Here is a 17,863-nt window from a genome sequence, read left to right on the forward strand (position 1 = left end):
ACCAATAGCGATTTTGTAACAAGAAAATTGTAGCTGCCACTCCAGCATGGGCAGAAGCAACACCCTCGTGCGCTGCTTGAATTAATTGTAACCTATGGTCTTGGTTGGGGATCAAGCGAGCACCCACCCCTGGAATCATTACGCAAGGGATGTTTTGTGCACTTAAATAGTAGGAATATTTTGCTGGCTATGCTTTTGACAAAGGGGTGCCTTCAGCAGATGAGTTCACAGCAGCCAGTATTTCTTCATCCACTCTCATGTGGGGATGCGTAATCGCAGCTAGAGTTGCAGTACCGACTGCAAATTTGGCTTCTTCATCAGCCAGTGAATTCCCTACAACATGTATTTTCACATGTTGGTGGCCCAATGTATGTATTACATAAGCCCTTGGCAGTTTGTCTTTAAGTTCTGCCACCTTTCCACAAAGTACTCTATGTTCGATAGCGTTTCCTTTAGAGTCTCTGAATCCTGTGAGGGACCAGGAATGCAGATTTTCATTGAAAGACTGGGTCAGTAGTACAAATCAGCACTACAAGTGTCGGGAATTTGGGATCCATACTTTCCATCTCAACTAGTTGTACCGGGCTTTCCTGAAAGGACTGCATAAAGGTTTGTTGAGGGTGGGATTCTCTATCTTTCATTACTCTATAAACAGCTGTGCAAGCCACTGAGTATTGATTTATGGTACCTACCGCAGGTTGGGCTGAACCATCAGTGAAAATAATATATTTATACTGATCAAGAGCCATAATGTAAGTGGGCATGGGGTACTCCAGTAAGTATTGGAGAACTCTGGCATTTGCAATTTTGGATCAAATGCATAAACTTCATTGGCAGTCTATGGAGTTTTCCATTATATCCATCTAGGATGTAAGGCTTTTGCGTTTGGAACTCTAGCCTCCGAGACAGCCTCTAAGGCTGGAACTGGGCTTAACAACAAAAATGTAGTTTCTCTTTACCAGTGATCTCTCTTTAATGACAGGCATCTGGACTGTAGTCAGTATTTCTTCAGTAAACGCAAAACACATTTCAGCATTTGACTATAAATGCGATTTATATGCAATCCGCACTGTGTCATCTTCATTGAATGTGACATAGGTAAAGCCAGTGGCACCAGTATTATCTGGATGACCATATTTGTTTTGTTATTTTGTTCGCATGTCTGCATATGTTTGCTTCAGGAATGTCAGTCTGTAGTGATCTGAGTATTTGGTGTGCTCTGGTGTTCAATGTATGTTTGAAAAATCTGGACAAGTTAAATCATAAAGTATTTTTATGCGTTGTGCATAATCTGGTATGCATGTCCTGGCAAAATTAAAGAATCCTATCAATGATTGTAGTTTTTTGATGGTGTTTGGTTGTTGTAATTGTGCACGCTCTAGGAAGTGTGGTGCCAAGCTCTTCCCCTCATTTGAAAGCTCATATCCTAATTGTAGATGCCTGAGAACGGTATTTTTTTTTGTTTGTTACATTTGTAGCCATGTTCAGCAAATCCCAAAATAATGTGTCTACTCTAGCCAAATGTGTATTTAAGTCATCATCCGTTAGGTATATGTCATTGACATTGGACAATGCTTCAAGATCAGTATCAGACAATATTGATGTTACACAGGCAGAGAACAGCCCTAGACTGTGCTTCCACCCTTGGGGAAGTCGGACAGATTGGTGCTGGAAGATGAGTGCAGAAAAAGTGGTTAGATCCCTGCTTTCAGACTCTATATTTTGGCAGAAAAACTTGTTGTTCATTAGTGCTGTACTGGGTGAGTTTTGTATTGCAAATGTGCGTGTCTGACAACTTAAATGTCTGTATTCGAAGACTATTCTATAGGAATGATTCAACTTAGCTACTCGGAACAAGGGGTTGTTCAGGGTTCAGTTACTCCCTGGTACTCAAGCTGTGAGAGAATCTCCTTCACAGGCGCTTTTGCTTTGTTTTGTTTGGTATTGTGGGTGCACTTGCGGGCTGGATCTTATGGTATTACATGATAAGGAGTGTCCCTATCCCAGCCCACATAATTTGGTATAGCAGTGGGACCTGTGCAAGAGCCCAATCTGCAGCATTCGCTTGCTATACTTGCACTAGAACTAGGTCTAAGTAAGACCGTAAAGTAAAATCTTCTTTTGTGGGAGGGTTCTGACAAACTTCGGTGGCCAGTCTTTTACAGCCAAGAGAATGTCATAGCTAAGCATTAATCTTTCCCAGAAAATTCATTGTGCGCATCATGTCCCCCTCAGTTTGTATGTTTACTTTATAGACTTGGTCTGGAGCGGCAACTCACCTATCTGGGGTTTTGTCATCAATGTAGTCTCTAGTTGCTCTCACATCCAGAATCTCTTTAAGTTTCTGGCAAACTATTGTGACCTCCACTGCCCACATCCTGTTCTGCAGTAATGTTCTCAATATGTGATTTGTGTGCCATATTTTTCCAAAATTCCCGCTGTCTTCTCCTTTTTGATTTGGGGTTTTTGCTGTGGAAGTTTCTCTTCCTTCTTTATAATGGTATCAGATGAGTGTTGTGAGTTATTTTTTGGTTGAACCTACTCCTGTTGTCTGCGTTTTGACTGCCCGCGCGCTCTGACCATTTGTCCGAGTCCTGAAAGGCACAAGAAGGGCGTGTGTCAGTATATGGTTACCTGTCAGCCTGTTTCAAATTATCACTGTTACTTAAATTATAACATTTTTCAGAGCTCCCTGGCTGCAGAGATTCTCCCTGTGATTTATTTTATCTTTATTTGCTTTTTATTTGCCCCAGTATTTTTTTTTTTTTTTTTTTTTTTAGAAGACTTGTGTGTTTGCTTGAGGTTATCCTTCTCAGGATTATCTTTAAGCCTTGTTTTTTTTTTTGGACTGGCCCCCAAATTATTGTGACCTATACACATTTAAGTATGGGTTATTATTTTTGGTAACTTGTGCTCCTGATCTAATAAAGGAACTTGTGTGAGACGTTGGTGAACCCCCAATGCTGCTGCTTCCCCTTTTATGTTTCCTTATATAATTGAGTATACTGTGGCAAAGTTGCTAATTAATTTAATCCCCAAGTTCAGGGTAGGAGCAGCCCCGTATTTGTTTTGTATCTGTTATAACACCTCCACTAAAACCTCATGCAATGGTGTACCAGGAGTTATGGTTTATAGTGTAGCAAAAACTGTGCCTCAAGAAGTACAGTCATCAGAAGAGGGTACCATCCAAGTGGCAAGCACATTGTGAGAATTATCTGTTTATCTTGGGATCCTGTTTCCAGCTGCTTCCAGCTGATTAGTTTTTTGAGCAATCCAAAATGCAATTTACTCTCATTTGGTGGGTACCTTACCCATAATAGCATTCATAGTCACTGAGTTAAACCCAGATGTAGCCAATGGTTTTAGATAGCTGGAACAGCTCTTGCTGGGGCAGTGTTCAATGTTCGCATTGCAAATTTTGTTAGGCGTCTATGTAATCTAACTAGGTTATTGTGTAATGGGCTCAGATCGGCTGCTGCTAAATTTTGTACATTTGAATATGGTGTGAAAGCAGCTAGAACTGGCCATTTGGCCCCTGTCACTACTGATGGGACCAAATCTAATGTGTTCAACAATGTGTGATAGGTGCCTTGGAACCAATTTTGATTGATGTTCCTGATATGTCAGAGGTATTTCTAAATAGTTATATGCTCTGTTGATATGAAGTGTTTGCTACTGTTTGGCATTGACTGCAGAAAAATTGACTCATGAGTAAAATGTTTCAGTTTTGTATGCATTATGTGCCTCTACCACAAACGTAACCTCTCCACCCCCATTTGGTAGCCCATTGTGAAGTAAATGTTGCGTGACAGCATATCTACAATTTACTGGAATAACTACTGGATCAGCCATTTTAAAACGAAATTCAGAGAAGGAAACACTAAATGGGGTATGATTTTAAAGGTTCAAGCTTGAACAACCTGTAGACAAATATAGGTGCTGTCTATACAGCTGAGGAGGATATTTCCATAACACCATGGACGTCTCCATATAAAGATGAATAGGGCATCTTAGGCATTCAAGAAGAACTACTCAGGCGATCCGTTAGATAAGTACCTGACCTTGTCAGGTTGGTGGTTGCATGTAATGCTGTTCGTACTCAGATAATGGGACTGCTTGTTTAGAATGGCAAAGTGTGGGAGACTGAGTCCATCCACACCATTAGTAACTGTGGGCCTAACTCTTGGATAGCTCAAAGTGCCTCACCCAAACCCTAAACCAACTGGACTAGAAGGTGATTATGGTAATCTGAACCTGACACTCTAACTTGCCAGGGAAGCCGTAGAAACAGACCTTACCGCTTTAATATTATTACTCATGCATGCCAAGATGAGACACAAAAGATACAAGATAAGCTTTCAATGCATTTATTGAAACAATCATAATCTGGCATAGAGAGAGTGAGCTGCGATTTTTAGGCAGATGAAACAAAGCAAGATAATCAGCATGACAAACATGGTAAAAAAGGTAAACCATGATGTATGTAGTTCAAGATGTTCAAGGGGCTCCTACTGAACCCTACATCTACGCTGAGACCGTAACGGGTGTACCCTTCTGCCTGGTCCAGTCTGGCCTGTGATGTAGATTGCAATCCTCTCTGGAGGCTGGTAGATCAATGCGAGTTGAGCTGCATGTCGCACAGCGTGCGTCTCAGGACAGTCATGGCCGAAATGCCCTCTGCCCCCTCTGGGTCCATGCACCGCTTATATAATAAACCATATGGTATTGTAAGTACAGTTCCAATGCAGTGCTATGTCTAGGTGTTAAAAGCTTTCTCCCGGAGGGGCAACATAAACTAGCATATTTAGTATAGTGTTCTTACCTTGTACAGAAAGTAGTAATCACATGTCGTGCAAAGGCTCACTAATCAAGCAGCTTGTTCCTCATTTTCCTAGAATGAAAGCAAACTGATAAAAAAAATTGAAAAATCATTGCTGTAAGTAGCCTTACTAAAATAAATACAATATGAACTGTAAAACAGGGGTGAACAACTTGGGTTCTAAAGGTCCTTAAGACAGCTGGAGTTGATGCAAAAGGGTACCAAAGCCGCCAAATACATTGGATTGCTATAATCAAGCCTCAAATGTATCCATGCATTTATTATTGTTATATGATGAACTGGATTAACAAATGGTAATGTAGATGTTATCATGCTAAGGTGCCAAAAGCAGTTTTTTGACACATGGTTCACCTGTCTCTTTACCGAAATATTGACATGAATCATGATACCTACATTTTGGGCCGAAGCAGATGGTGAGGGAAAGATGTAGATAGTTTCAGGCTGCAGCAAAGCAATTCATTTTATAGTTCTGAGAGAATACTAGCAATATCTCAGTTTTATCAGTCATTATTTTCATGTAGTTTACTGGCATCCACCATCAAATAGTCGAGAATGAGTTGACCAGAGTACTTTGGTAATGTGAAGAAATTATGTCTGGCAGTTTGTCAGAGTTGGAAAACTGTGCAGTCATTTGGGTGTTTTTAGACTACATGGAAAAGGAGATTTTAAAGGCATCTAGTAAGTTTTCAAGGGAAAGCATATGGATGTTGAAAAGAAGGGGTGATAAAATGGAACCACAGCTGGGAATCATTGCAATCGCTCAAAAAGTAGGAGATAGCAGTGATCTTCAAATTACTTGTCAAAAAGGAGGACAGCCATTTTACAGCTTTACCAGTGATTCCTATGTCAGTTAGCCGTACCACTGTGTTTACATGGACCTTGGAGTAAAAGGCTGCAGATAGGTCTAATAATATTAAAAGTCCTACTCCTCCTTTGTTAAAGCCCACAGCGTAACTCCCAGGTCTGAGGACAGGTGGTATCCCAGCACTCCGTTCAGAGCACTTGCTATCGCACCCAAAGGAAGCATGGACACTCTTACCAAGTATGCAGCATATCTCCTCTTCCTCCACAACTTCTCCATTACGCTGGGTCCTCTGCCGGATGCATGTGATGTAGCTATGCAAGGTTGTAGGGCCAGTTGTAAAGGATTTTGTGTTGTATTTCATGATTCATCACACAATAGAAGCTACAGTGTGCATCTGGTCTAAGCAGTCATCTTTTTTGCACTTTAATTTGTCTAGTCAGTGTTTTTACCACACTTGTATCTGTAGGACCATGTAGGAGTGGGTAGGCAGTCAATCAGTAGAGCATATATTTTAGAGATTGGGCCTTTGGACCACACATCAATCATTCAAACAGGCATTCATCTCTAGTACCTGCCTGTTTTATCCATGGATGGAGTGCCCAGTGGTGTAGCTCTGCGTATTAGAGCCTCTCTTGTTATCCTTGGTGAATATTTCATTTACACTGTGAGAAAGATTTTATGACTCCCCTTTTAAATACATCTGTTATCATTTGGCATGCACAATTTTCTAGCTGCAGAAAAGACCTAGCTACACTTCCAGAGTGTAGTCATTATTGAGCTGAATCTGGGTGATGGAAAAGTTGGAAGCCTCAAGCATTTTGTCATAGAATCTCGAAGGTCGTGTCCCCAGGAGTGCTGAGGTACACACTGGCCGTGGTCTCATGGGAGCCTTCCTACGATTTCATGATCCATCAGACCAAGATCATTTCTGTTACTGGTTTTCATCATGCAGCTGTGATGCAGAACTGCATTTCTACATAATACATATGGAAATCGTGAAAGGCTGGGCCCACCACCCCCTCTGATGGGACTGATGTAACAGCAGCAAAGGCAATCTGGCGCTAGAGTTATTCCATTTGAACCTCAAGATCAGTTTCTGCAGCTGATCAAAAAATTGCCTGTTGTAATTGGGAGGGCTTGAAAAAGGTAAAACACTCTCAGCAGATCATTCAATTTAATTGAGTTAGTTCACCTCAACCGTGACCTGAACATCGTTGTCCATTTGTGGATTGTTTTCCTTTCTATTTTCTTATGATTATTTGTCCAACATAAAGCCACACTGATTAGCTTGAATTAGTCCTGGAAAGACCACATCAAGTCTGGTGGCCAACATTTTAGTTTACAAATTAACTTTAGTGGCAAGAGGGACTATTGGTGTATAGGAAGTGCACCAGCATGTGTCTCATCCTGCCTTTGGGAACAGTGAATATGATGTTCCCTCATAGAAGAATTAATACCAGTCTGGCACGAGGACTTTGTTGTTTTTCATGGTTTACTTGCTTTCCACACCTCTTATTCCTGTATTGGTTAAGTCTAGTACCTCTCTCTGCTTCTGTGTGAGAATGTGCAATCTCAGCCTCTCTGAAGTGAATGAAGGAATCCTCTGCATTGCTGAAGATAACACTTGGGCTTGTAGGTGAAGAAACCCATGGTGGACAGGAATTCTATAATTGTCTATAGGTGGTCTGAAACCAGCTGTGGCAAGCCTGCTTTCACAAGTCATTTGTCAAGGAAGGTGAATCCATGTATCCTTGGCCTGTGAGTTTGCCACTGCAACCAGCGACATGACCTCAAAAACACTTGAGGGAAAGAAGTAAGAACGAAGTGCAGTATAGAAAATCGGAAGTGCTCTGACCTTACCATGGATTGATAGCTCTACCTGGTGAACTGTAAGAATGGTACATGAAAGTATGTTTCCAGCAGGTCTGTGGACATCATTCAGTCCTTGGGATCCAAGGCTTGCAGAAACTGAGCCAGTGTCATTGTTTTGAACCTCTCCCTCTTGAAAAAGGATTTCAAGAATCTGAGCTCTAGAGTTCATCTTGTCCTTCTTGGGGAACAGAAAGCACAAGAAGTAACAGCCTAGTCCTCTTTCCACCTCCTGTACTTGTTGGATTGCCCTGAAGGTGAGCAATATCAGCAATTCATCTGACAGAATCAAGGCATAATCCACACACGCATGAGAAAAAAAAGGGTAGATGCATCCAGATATGGAAGGGCATAACCAACTTAGATATTTTAAAGGAGCCACTGGTCAATTGTGACGGAGTACCAGTATGGCAGACAATGCTGGGTTCTGCCACCCAGCGATCAGAATGTCAAAATGGACGGTGGACTATAGAGGTTTGGCAATGGTGCCTGGAAAAAAGAAGGATGAGGAGTGATTCTGCTATTGATGGCTTAATCCTTTAGACCACCCCCTACATTTGCAGTCACCACAAAATTCTACATGGGTTCTGGCATAAGGAGAGTTATTGGTGGCAATAAGTTAGGCACCCTCAAGTATGCTCTGAATTTTTTGTATGAATGGACCTGGAAAGGAGTCAGCAGGTCGTAACTTTCTTTAAATTTCTCCAAGACCATATTCAACCTTATCGTGGAGCAGCCCACAGCTAAAAAAAAAAAAAAAAAGTCCAGTATGGAACCCTGGACATCCCTGAGAATCCAGTGAAACTTATCCAAACATGTTGCCTAATGATGAAGGCTGATGTCCACAGCGCAGGCAACGGAAGTAGCCGTTTCCAGTTCGACATCGGAAACTGCATAAAGAGGAGAGGGGATACACCTATCTTTCTCACGTACACATCACAGTCATGTACTGACTTCATATTAGTAATACCTCACTGGTAGAGGCAGCTGAGAAAAGTACAATGGCTATTTCAGACCACGTCTCTATGAAGCTTTGCTTGAATTTGGGGAGAAGACAGCATACATACTGCTGGAAGTGATTGCACCAAGTTATGCTGAGAGGCACTATACTGCTGAAAGATCTACGGAAACAGATTGTAGGGGTGTACCCACAAGGGATCAAGGACAGAAAGGTGGTGGTGAGGAGAAAGTGCATTGCGCTAATGGCACATCTTCGCAGACTGAAAGCATTTGACGTCCAAAAGCAGGAAAATGAAGTGAGGGTTTTACAGGCAGAAAAATCAGATAGGGCATGCTTTAGGATTTTGAATAAGTCCACAGCACCAAAAGGTAACTTGAGAAACCTCTACTTGTAGAAAGAAGAACTAGAATGCCTCCACCTGAAACTCAGCTTTTATGTAAGTGGGGCCAACGTGGTACGTTATTAGCGCGCCAGCTGACGCGATAAAGGAAAGGGAATACATTAGGGAAATTTAGTCTGAAAGAGGACACTCCTGCAATTTAAGGTGGAGAAAGTGGAAGAATTTAGGAATGTTACTCCACCCTCTAGTCAGCGGAAGCTTATTCACTCACTTAGCAGGCACAGTACATAGAGAGGCTGAGATTGCACATTCTCACACAGAAGCAGAGAGAGGTACTAGACTTAACCAATACAGGAATAAGAGGTGTGGAGCTTCAGTTTAGATCTAACATTCTTGAAGTGTGCTCTTTTCTATCGTCTTCATAATTGTACTCAGAAACTTTCTCCTTCATTATGCAACAGTGGAGCTTCAGTTTAGATCTAACATTCTTGAAGTGTGCTCTTTTCTATCGTCTTCATAATTGTACTCAGAAACTCTTGATTCTAAAAACTTTGTTTCTCATTTTAATCACTTCTGTATGTCAGTGTACTGTAGGCATTGCCGGTACAGCCCCTTATATGACATGTTTTTCCTGGATAACTGGTGATTAGGACTTGTGCATCCTTTCTCCCAAAAGTGGTGTCACGTTTTTACATGGGACAGTATATCATGCTCACTATGTTCTGTGCTCTGCCACATCCATCTAAAGAGCAGGAGCAGCTTCTACAGTTAGATTCATGGGACTATGGAGTACTGAATGGATGATCACCAGTTTGTTAGGTTTGCTTGTGTGAAGACAGTAAAGGCAGTCCAGAAATAGACCCTCTCCCAATAGATTGCCCTCTGCGTGTAACTATGCTTTGCCCTAACCAAAAAGGATCATTCAGAGGGCCTTGTGGGCTCATTCCAACATAGCAAAGGCCAAAGCAACTTGCCTTAGAGTGGGGTATTCCTGTTTTGGACAGTTAGTAGGCAGCCATGTGGGCATTTGTCCATACCATCACCAGACACTACTGCATTGATTCAGAAGTCTGCACCGAGAGTAATTTTGCTGCTTGGCCTTGCAGGACTTCCGGGAGTAAAGTTCACTTCCCACACCCACATCACTTCCACCTTTTTGGTGGGGACATTGCTTGTGTATCAAGTCACAAGGTGAGGAATCTTAAGTTAGAAGTATGCACCAGAAAAATAAAATACTTACCTTCCGTAATACTCTTTCCGGTGTTTACTCCATCTAACCTCCTGCTCACTTTTCTGACCTGTGAAGTGGACCTTCAAGTACTAATAACGTCTTGTTATCTATCACACACTGACACCGAAAGATCTGTTCAGTTAGTTTTACTCTGCGTTGCTGGGCGCAGAAAAACTGATGTTATTTCACAGGGTGGCGCATATATGCAGCTCTGTGTCGTCCTGTATGCAAACAGGACGGAGTTGCAACAGAGGTCGATGACGCCACGTGTTAGCTGGTGCAAAAGTTTCCAGATCCAGTCTTGCACCTGTAGAGATTCTCAAAGTGAGGAATCCGCAGTAGGATATAACATTCACCAGAAAGCTCGAAGTAGCGTATTATTTTTCTCTCTTTTGTGTGTTTGTGCCTTCCTTAATAGGGACTAAACAATATTAAATTCCGCATGTTTTACACAAAACAAACAAACAACCCAGACAAAGGATAATGAAACTAAAGAAACTAAGAAAGATATGTTTAAAACTGTAAAGAATATCAAGATTGATCTAATCTACGAATCCACTGGAGGAATAAAGTTTATAGCAGTACTACCAACCAAATATTTGAATTCATTAATTCCAGTCAATATGGAATTTCTATGAAAAAACAGGTCAGGGGTTTTAAAAATGGCCTGGGAATCCAGTTACAAGAAACATAGTTTTTAATAAGTGGTCATGCCCTGATATGATTGACCCTACAGTAGCTGTAGGAAAGAGACAGCCTGAAGCTTCAAGCATTGGAAAATCTACCCGAGGGCCCAGAGAGTGCTAATAAATCATATGCGAAAGTGGACAGCACTATACAGAATACAAATTGCTAAAACCTGTAAGCTGTCAACCAAACTAAAAACTACTCAGACTAAGAAGTGTCTTGCTCCCTGTAAATGTACCTTTATATCATTTCTACATTAAAAAAATTATAGATTCCTGGTACATCTTGAATGATAAAACGGCACATGATGCTAATCAAAGGCAACAGCAGTTCTACTCATTAGTAAGCTATGTTTCCGTTTTAGCTACTCAGTTTAACTTTAACGCCAAGATGGAAAAAGTGTACTTATTTTTTAGAATGAGAGAAGAAATCAACAGAATTACAGAACCTCCACAAAAAGTAATCAGCTATGTGGTAATATTGGATCAGTTGATCCTAAACACTATATCTCAGCATAACTGTACCAATATCATGTTCATTTTACACTGACTGCTAACATACCAGGCCTGTTATGGAAAAGCAATAAAGAGCTGGCCTAGGAAAACCTTTGTAGGACATTTCAGCTAAGAACCGAGGGCTAGAGCAAATCTTTCGTTTAGAACACCACAGAGGGGCAGAGATCACTCACACTCAATTCCAATCATATAATCTGAAAGGTGGCAGCCATTTTCTCCATGATGGTGTTCTTCATTTTCTGAAAAATATTTGTAGCACCTGGTGTTGTAGATCAGGAAACTGGAATTATGCGGCAGAGGAACACACATTATATGACAGGGTTAACTAAATTATGCGGGAACAAAAGCCAAATTATGCGGCACAATATGGCACTTAAAAAAAATTTGTATTACTTTATTAGTTTGCCCTTTGTACACATCGTAATACTGTCTGGGCAAAGATTTCACCTGATTAGTACCAGTTTAACAACCACATAAATAAATAAGCAACTTAAATATGACCAGTTAACCCTTGCAAAGGACCTTCCACTGCACACAAATACATGCTACAATGTTTTAGCAACCTTTGTTTGCGCTAGAAACTAACTTTTTGTTAAAATCTGCTGATTATGCAGCAGATGATGGATTATACGGCAGATGCGTCAAATCCCTACTAATCCCTACTAATGGGGAAAAAAGCTTGGGCTGCAGAATCACAACATTCCAGTGGCCCTGAAGTAGATACACATACTCCACATAATCCTGCCATCCAGTGTTGGACTCTGACGTTAGCAGTTGTATTTCTTTAAAGAAATCTTTCGCACCGAAAGGTATATAGTGACAGCTCCTTAGGCTGGCACTGCCCCTGGGCACTGACTCCATATTAGATTGCTTTTTTTCTGCCATCAGGCTCAGACGTGCATGATTGGAGCTCCAGGATCAAGTCTCCTTTCAATGTTTTCTTTCATCATTCCCGGTCTTTTTTTCTACACCGTTTGGGGATTAAGACATTATTCCGTAGTCCGAGATCTCTGCCACACAAACTACCACCAAAAAACTATACAGCTGGGCCTTGCATGCCAATCTAAGACTATCCGATGAAAATGCAGAATTGGTGATTCAACAGATGCCTTTTCAGCATTTCCCCCTCTGCAGCATTAAATTACCCTGGTGTGAGCAACATCAGGTGTGTAATTTGTGCCTGTCCGTAGAGCATGAAAACACCACGTGCAAGCCCTGCTTAGGGTTCAGGTCCAAGAACACTGTCCACTGCTGCAGAGAAAGGGTTTTTGGGCACATTACAAGACATACACATGCTTTGCAGAGAAAGCCCCACACATCTTCAGAGAAGAAGCCTCCCAAGTTTGACGTCAAGCAAACTGGAACCTCGAGCATTCCACCACAGCAGCCGTCGTCTGAGACCAACGTCTCTTTCAGCTCTGATGCAGGAGATGAAGAACAGCACTTCTCCCACAAAGCTATGGGATCACAACCTTAGACGACGCCACAGGCCATGAGTATGACATAAACAGACCCAAGGCCCATCAAAACACACTGACGAGAGACAAAGCACCATCCTTGGTGGTTTTGAGACACAGACCCACGTGGCTCAAGCACACGTTGGCCTTGAGAGAATGCCACAGAGCCAGAAACACCCACATCCAAGGGCTCTCAGACATCAACCAAGATGAAGATCTTAATCACCCCTGCAGTAATGCTCAGGCAGGTGCCAAAGATGCCTACCGGCTGCAAGATGCCATTGGCACCCGTAGCTCACTCTGAGTTGAGACAGCCAGGCCGGTAACACCATTGGCACCGAAACAGCAGAAAGATGGTTTGCCGTGGAAACAGTCGACTCTGAAAGTTTCCAAGACATTCCATTTGCCTCGGTCCACAAGCCATCGGAGCCGAGAACTGCAGGATCGGTAAGTCAGGTAGATTCAGTACAGCCGATTCTGGAACGCTTACAAGCAGATTTGGATGCCAGACAATAAACAGACTCTACATCCACCCACAAACTGACAAAATTACAACAAAGCCACCACCAACACTGATTGAAACTCTGCCACACAAGAGAAAGCCACTTTCAAGGAAGCTCTCGATTTGGCACTGGAACCAGGTCAAGGAAGAAGCACAGAGACAAAGGCACCCCATCCAATCATTTTATTCCCTCTGCCACCCTGTCATATTACCTCTCCTCTTTCACCTGGACCTCCTCCTCCATTCTCTTACACATCTCCCAGGCTTTAGGCACCTATGGGTTCACCTCGTTCTTAAGCTGATTTGCATAGTTTCCCTTCAGCCCCACTCTCCCGTATTACAGGTGAGAGGAAAGATCCATGGGAAGCCTACAGTATGGATATCCTCAGGTACCTGGATCCGGATCTCTAACCATCCAAACCTTCCCCACAGCAACTCTACCTCCTACCATGAGGTAATTCAAAGGGCTGCAAGTACCACAAGGATAATCTTTTAGTGGAAATCCTTTAAAAAAAGGATTGTTCTGTCCAGTTCTTGCCCATGCTAAAGGGTGGGTCACAACAGCAGCTTCCTGGCCAACCCAACACACATTTATTTACCAATAGTGTGTGGAAATTCTTGCAAAACAGCAAGCTCTAGTTGCTCAGACAGTTCTAAGGACTCTTTTCCAGACATCTGCCCCATCCACACGCTAAACACAGCTTATTTGGAGTGACTGCTTTACTGTGTATGCAGAGGATGTGTATCTACAACAACATATGCTATGTACAGAAAATGTTATTTACCATATAAGTATCTGTTCGTAATGTCTAGTGCTGTAGACTCACATGCACCCTCCCTTCTCCCTGCAGCATGTGTATTCAGTTGCAGATCTCTCCTTCCTATGCACAGACCGTTAACAATGTTCTTTCATATTCCATCATACTCTCACCTGCCAGTTGAAGAAACAATCTAACACAGAGTTGGTGCATATGCTCAGCACCAACCTAATGAGGAGTCACTATATACCTTGTGACTCGAAAAACTTCTTTGAAGAAAAACAACTTGCATGTGTTGGCAGTGCTGAAATAGGCTGCTGGCTGTTTCAATACACTGGTCTTCATGACCTCTTGAAAATAAACCTTAAACACCACCTTTCCACTGATCCTTTCTTATGTTGAAATCAGCAAGACAGCTAATGTTAACAGAAGTAGCAGCCCAACCAAATCAGCTAAAATCCCAGACACTATGGCACAAGATTCAACAATGGAAGCTATCCTTGAAAGAGGTCCTGGTACTCAAAACTTTAATATCTATAATAAAGGAGAACATGTTGAAGATCACATCCACACCACTCCACTGCTGTCCAAACCACCCCTTGCAATGCACACCACACCAAACCAGTCTCCCCACTCCACTGCAGTCCAATCCACTCCATTCCACACCACTCCAATCCACACCCCCTCCAGTCCAGTCTAATCCACCCACTCTACTCTCATTCACCCCACTCAAAACCACCCTACTCTAATCCAATCTAGGTCCCCCCACTCCAGTCCGCCGCATTCCATCCAATCCACTCCAATCCAGTCCACCCACTCCAATACAACCTGCTCTACCCCAATTCAATCCACCCCAATGTACTCCAGTCCAATCCACACTCCACTCCTACAAATCCAGTCTGACACTCTACTTTCCCACTCCACTGTAGGGCACTCCACACCACTACCTTTTTTGCTATTCTGAACAGCAGCCACACTGGTGTACAACATGGCAAAACACATTGCCAAAGCCAATAGCTCTTGTACAGGTGAGACATATTGGCTTTGCCAATATTCATCGATGAGTATGGATCCTCAAGTGTGGAGATTACACAAGCACATAAATCATGTTTGTTTTCATTTTCTCATCTACATTTTTTTTTCTAGGCGAAATGGGCCATGTGTGGTGAAACGCGTGTTGGCTGCCAACTTTTTGTCCCCAGCCTTTCGAGGGAAAAAATAAATTGTTAAGCCACTTTAAGGTATATAACGCGGTCTACACCAGAATAGACAAAATAAACCGTGAGCACCTCGAAATTAACTGGTTTTATGTGTGGAACTGAGTAGAATGACAGCAAAGACACAATTTACTAACATCAGGTAGCAGCAGGTAGCAGAAGGTATCAGCTATCGCTTTTAACTTTCACAGTGTTTTTTTTTAGTCCGCAGTTCCCACTATCTGCTGAGTTCAGACATTATTTTGCCTGTATCTCTAATACACACTATTGCTTGAAATGGAAGGACAGCATTTTATTGTTGCCCTTCCCTGGTGTTTTTCTGTTTAATTATGATTTTTATGTTGTTCCTTGGTAGATTTAAACACATCAGAAGCAAAACATCTTTCACAGCAGGTGTGTCTCCGACACTGCTGCTGTTCTGGAGGGAAGTTGCTAAGCTGCAAATGATGTCCTACCTGTGATGGTACAGTACAACCACACAGGAGCCAACTGTTGCCTGCTCAGCATTTCCACCTAGCCTTTCACGGCACATTACACGTGTTAATATAAACAATCATACCATAGTGGTGGTATAAAAATGCACATGCTCCAGAGATCTGCAAGCCAACTTCAGGACATAGATTAGAAGCCCATCTGATTAAAAGTTTTTTGTGCTGCGTGAGTGAAATAAAAGGGTGTCTGTATGATTGCTAGTAACAACTTTTGGAGAGATGCAAAGAAATGTAATTGTAGCAGAGTCTTGGAATGTCGCTGAAGTGTGCAAAAATTGGACAGGTTTTAGCGTGGTGTTGGGGTGTGCAGCAGTAACACGCTACGGAGTGTCGCTGTGCATGATATCTATATTTGATACTACACCATCAGTGTAAATATTGTAGAATTTATTTGGTTCAATTCGGGATTATGGGTAGTAGTACAGGAAGGCCATTTTGCCAGGTGTGGAGGAACTGTGAAAGCGGGGACTGAGCCAAGCTTCTTTTGGCCACAGCCAAGCTTCTTTTGGCCACTTAGGTGGCCTCAAAACAAAGATATACAAAGGATTAATTCTTCCTCTTACGGATGCTGGTATTAATAGTAGTAAAAAAGCAGTCATGTTAATATTGTTATTACTGTTGTTATTATTGTTATCTCATTACGCATATTATTTCCATTTGAAGTGATTAATATTTTGTATTAATATCTCAGGGGTCATTGAAGAATGTTTCCATTTAATATGACAGGATTTCAAATTACTTGGTGTTTCAGTCCCCAGTTTTTCCATTTACGATAACAGGTATTACAATTATTTGGTTGGCCAGTCCCCTAGTAAACGTTTATTGGCATAACCTTTCCAAATGCAGACTTTAACTGAACAGTTTTTGAAGGCAGTTTATTTACAAATAAGAAAAAAACATCCCAGTTCATCCATGTCTTGACAAATTGTAGCAGTATGACACCCACTGATTGATGCAGGGCGCCCTGTTTTTAATGTGTGCCAAACTCCGTGCTGTAAAGCAGGTCCTATCGCGATGATCAGATTGAGAGTGAAATTGCATTTCTGTCAATTACTAAGTTGGCAACTGTTCAATATCTCCTAGCAGCAAGATGAAGAGCGGCGGAGGCAACTGAGGGAGCGTGCTCGTCAGCTAATAGCAGAAGCTCGATCTGGAGTGAAGATGTCAGAACTTCCTGGCTACAATGAAATGCCTTCAGACAAGTTGAAAGAAAGGTCAAAGGCGTCTGGAGGTGAGTTGAGGAACTTTGCAATACACTTAGTAGCTCAGAAATCGATGTCGAGCCTTTTTTGTTGAGTGGAGAGGATGTGTGGCTTTAATCAGACATCATATAACATTGTCTGGATGCTACACTGCCCGTTTAATCGTGTTCATCAATGTACGGACCTAATTCCCCCCACAAAGAGAGAAATGAAAACCCCTGGTTGCATAAGTAACCACTTAGTAACCAGCTTTTTGCGGACAGCTTGATTGTCGTTTTTAGCTATGCTATGGTGCACGATTACCATGAATAATACTCTTTTTATGACTCAGATTCCCACAATATTGTCAGCATATTTTCTAAAAATCCTTCATATATCTATTTACTGGGAAAATATTTGTGTCCCACATCACCTCAAGCCCTTTCTTCTGTCTGTTGGCCAACGTTTGATCACTAATGAGATTCTGCTAGCCATGTAACTACACACCAATAATTGAGTTATTGCATCATGGGGAACGTAAAATGTACAGTGTTACCTGTGTGTAAATGACAAGCGTATGTGCAACTAATTAGGAAACATGGAGACGCCCTAAATCATTAAGCACAGTACACACACATTGTATCCTCTGCTTCAGGTCCACCCCACAGAGTGGATTGATACATGGTTTTGGCATATTAATTCCTACCTGACTTTTAGAAGGAAGATATGTTAGTCAATTTTACCTCTCGTTATTATTTTTGTTACTATACTTTTATTGAGAGAAACCATTGTGTTCAAGTACTTAGGAGTGTGAACACTCCATAGCTCAAGGGATCATCAGATAAATTCGGCATACATAGAGAGCACATCAATATTTTCACTAGTGGGAACATATTCAAAATAAAATGTACACTAAAATGTGGTGCTCCAAACAAAAGTTAGAAATGTCCTCTTGCATATAAATAAAACGGGGAGCTAATGAAATAGCCCTTGCAGGTGTGCATTTATG

The 17,863-nt window shown here is 41.8% G+C and overlaps 1 protein-coding gene across 6 annotated transcripts in view; it reads left to right on the top strand.

The window, feature by feature from the left end:
• EHBP1 (EH domain binding protein 1) overlaps nucleotides 1-17,863 on the top strand; it is a 1,526,717-nt gene that overhangs the window by 1,097,130 nt on the left and 411,724 nt on the right. For 4 of the 6 annotated variants that reach the window (XM_069234213.1, XM_069234209.1, XM_069234211.1 and 1 more), the window contains one exon: nucleotides 16,757-16,904. In XM_069234213.1, the coding sequence (XP_069090314.1) occupies nucleotides 16,757-16,904 (148 nt within the window). The remainder of the gene's footprint in view (nucleotides 1-16,756; nucleotides 16,905-17,863) is intronic. The other 2 variants (XM_069234210.1, XM_069234212.1) reach the window with 1 other exon arrangement.

Source organism: Pleurodeles waltl, chromosome 5 (assembly GCF_031143425.1).
Source record: "Pleurodeles waltl isolate 20211129_DDA chromosome 5, aPleWal1.hap1.20221129, whole genome shotgun sequence".
Classification (NCBI taxonomy): domain Eukaryota; kingdom Metazoa; phylum Chordata; class Amphibia; order Caudata; family Salamandridae; genus Pleurodeles; species Pleurodeles waltl.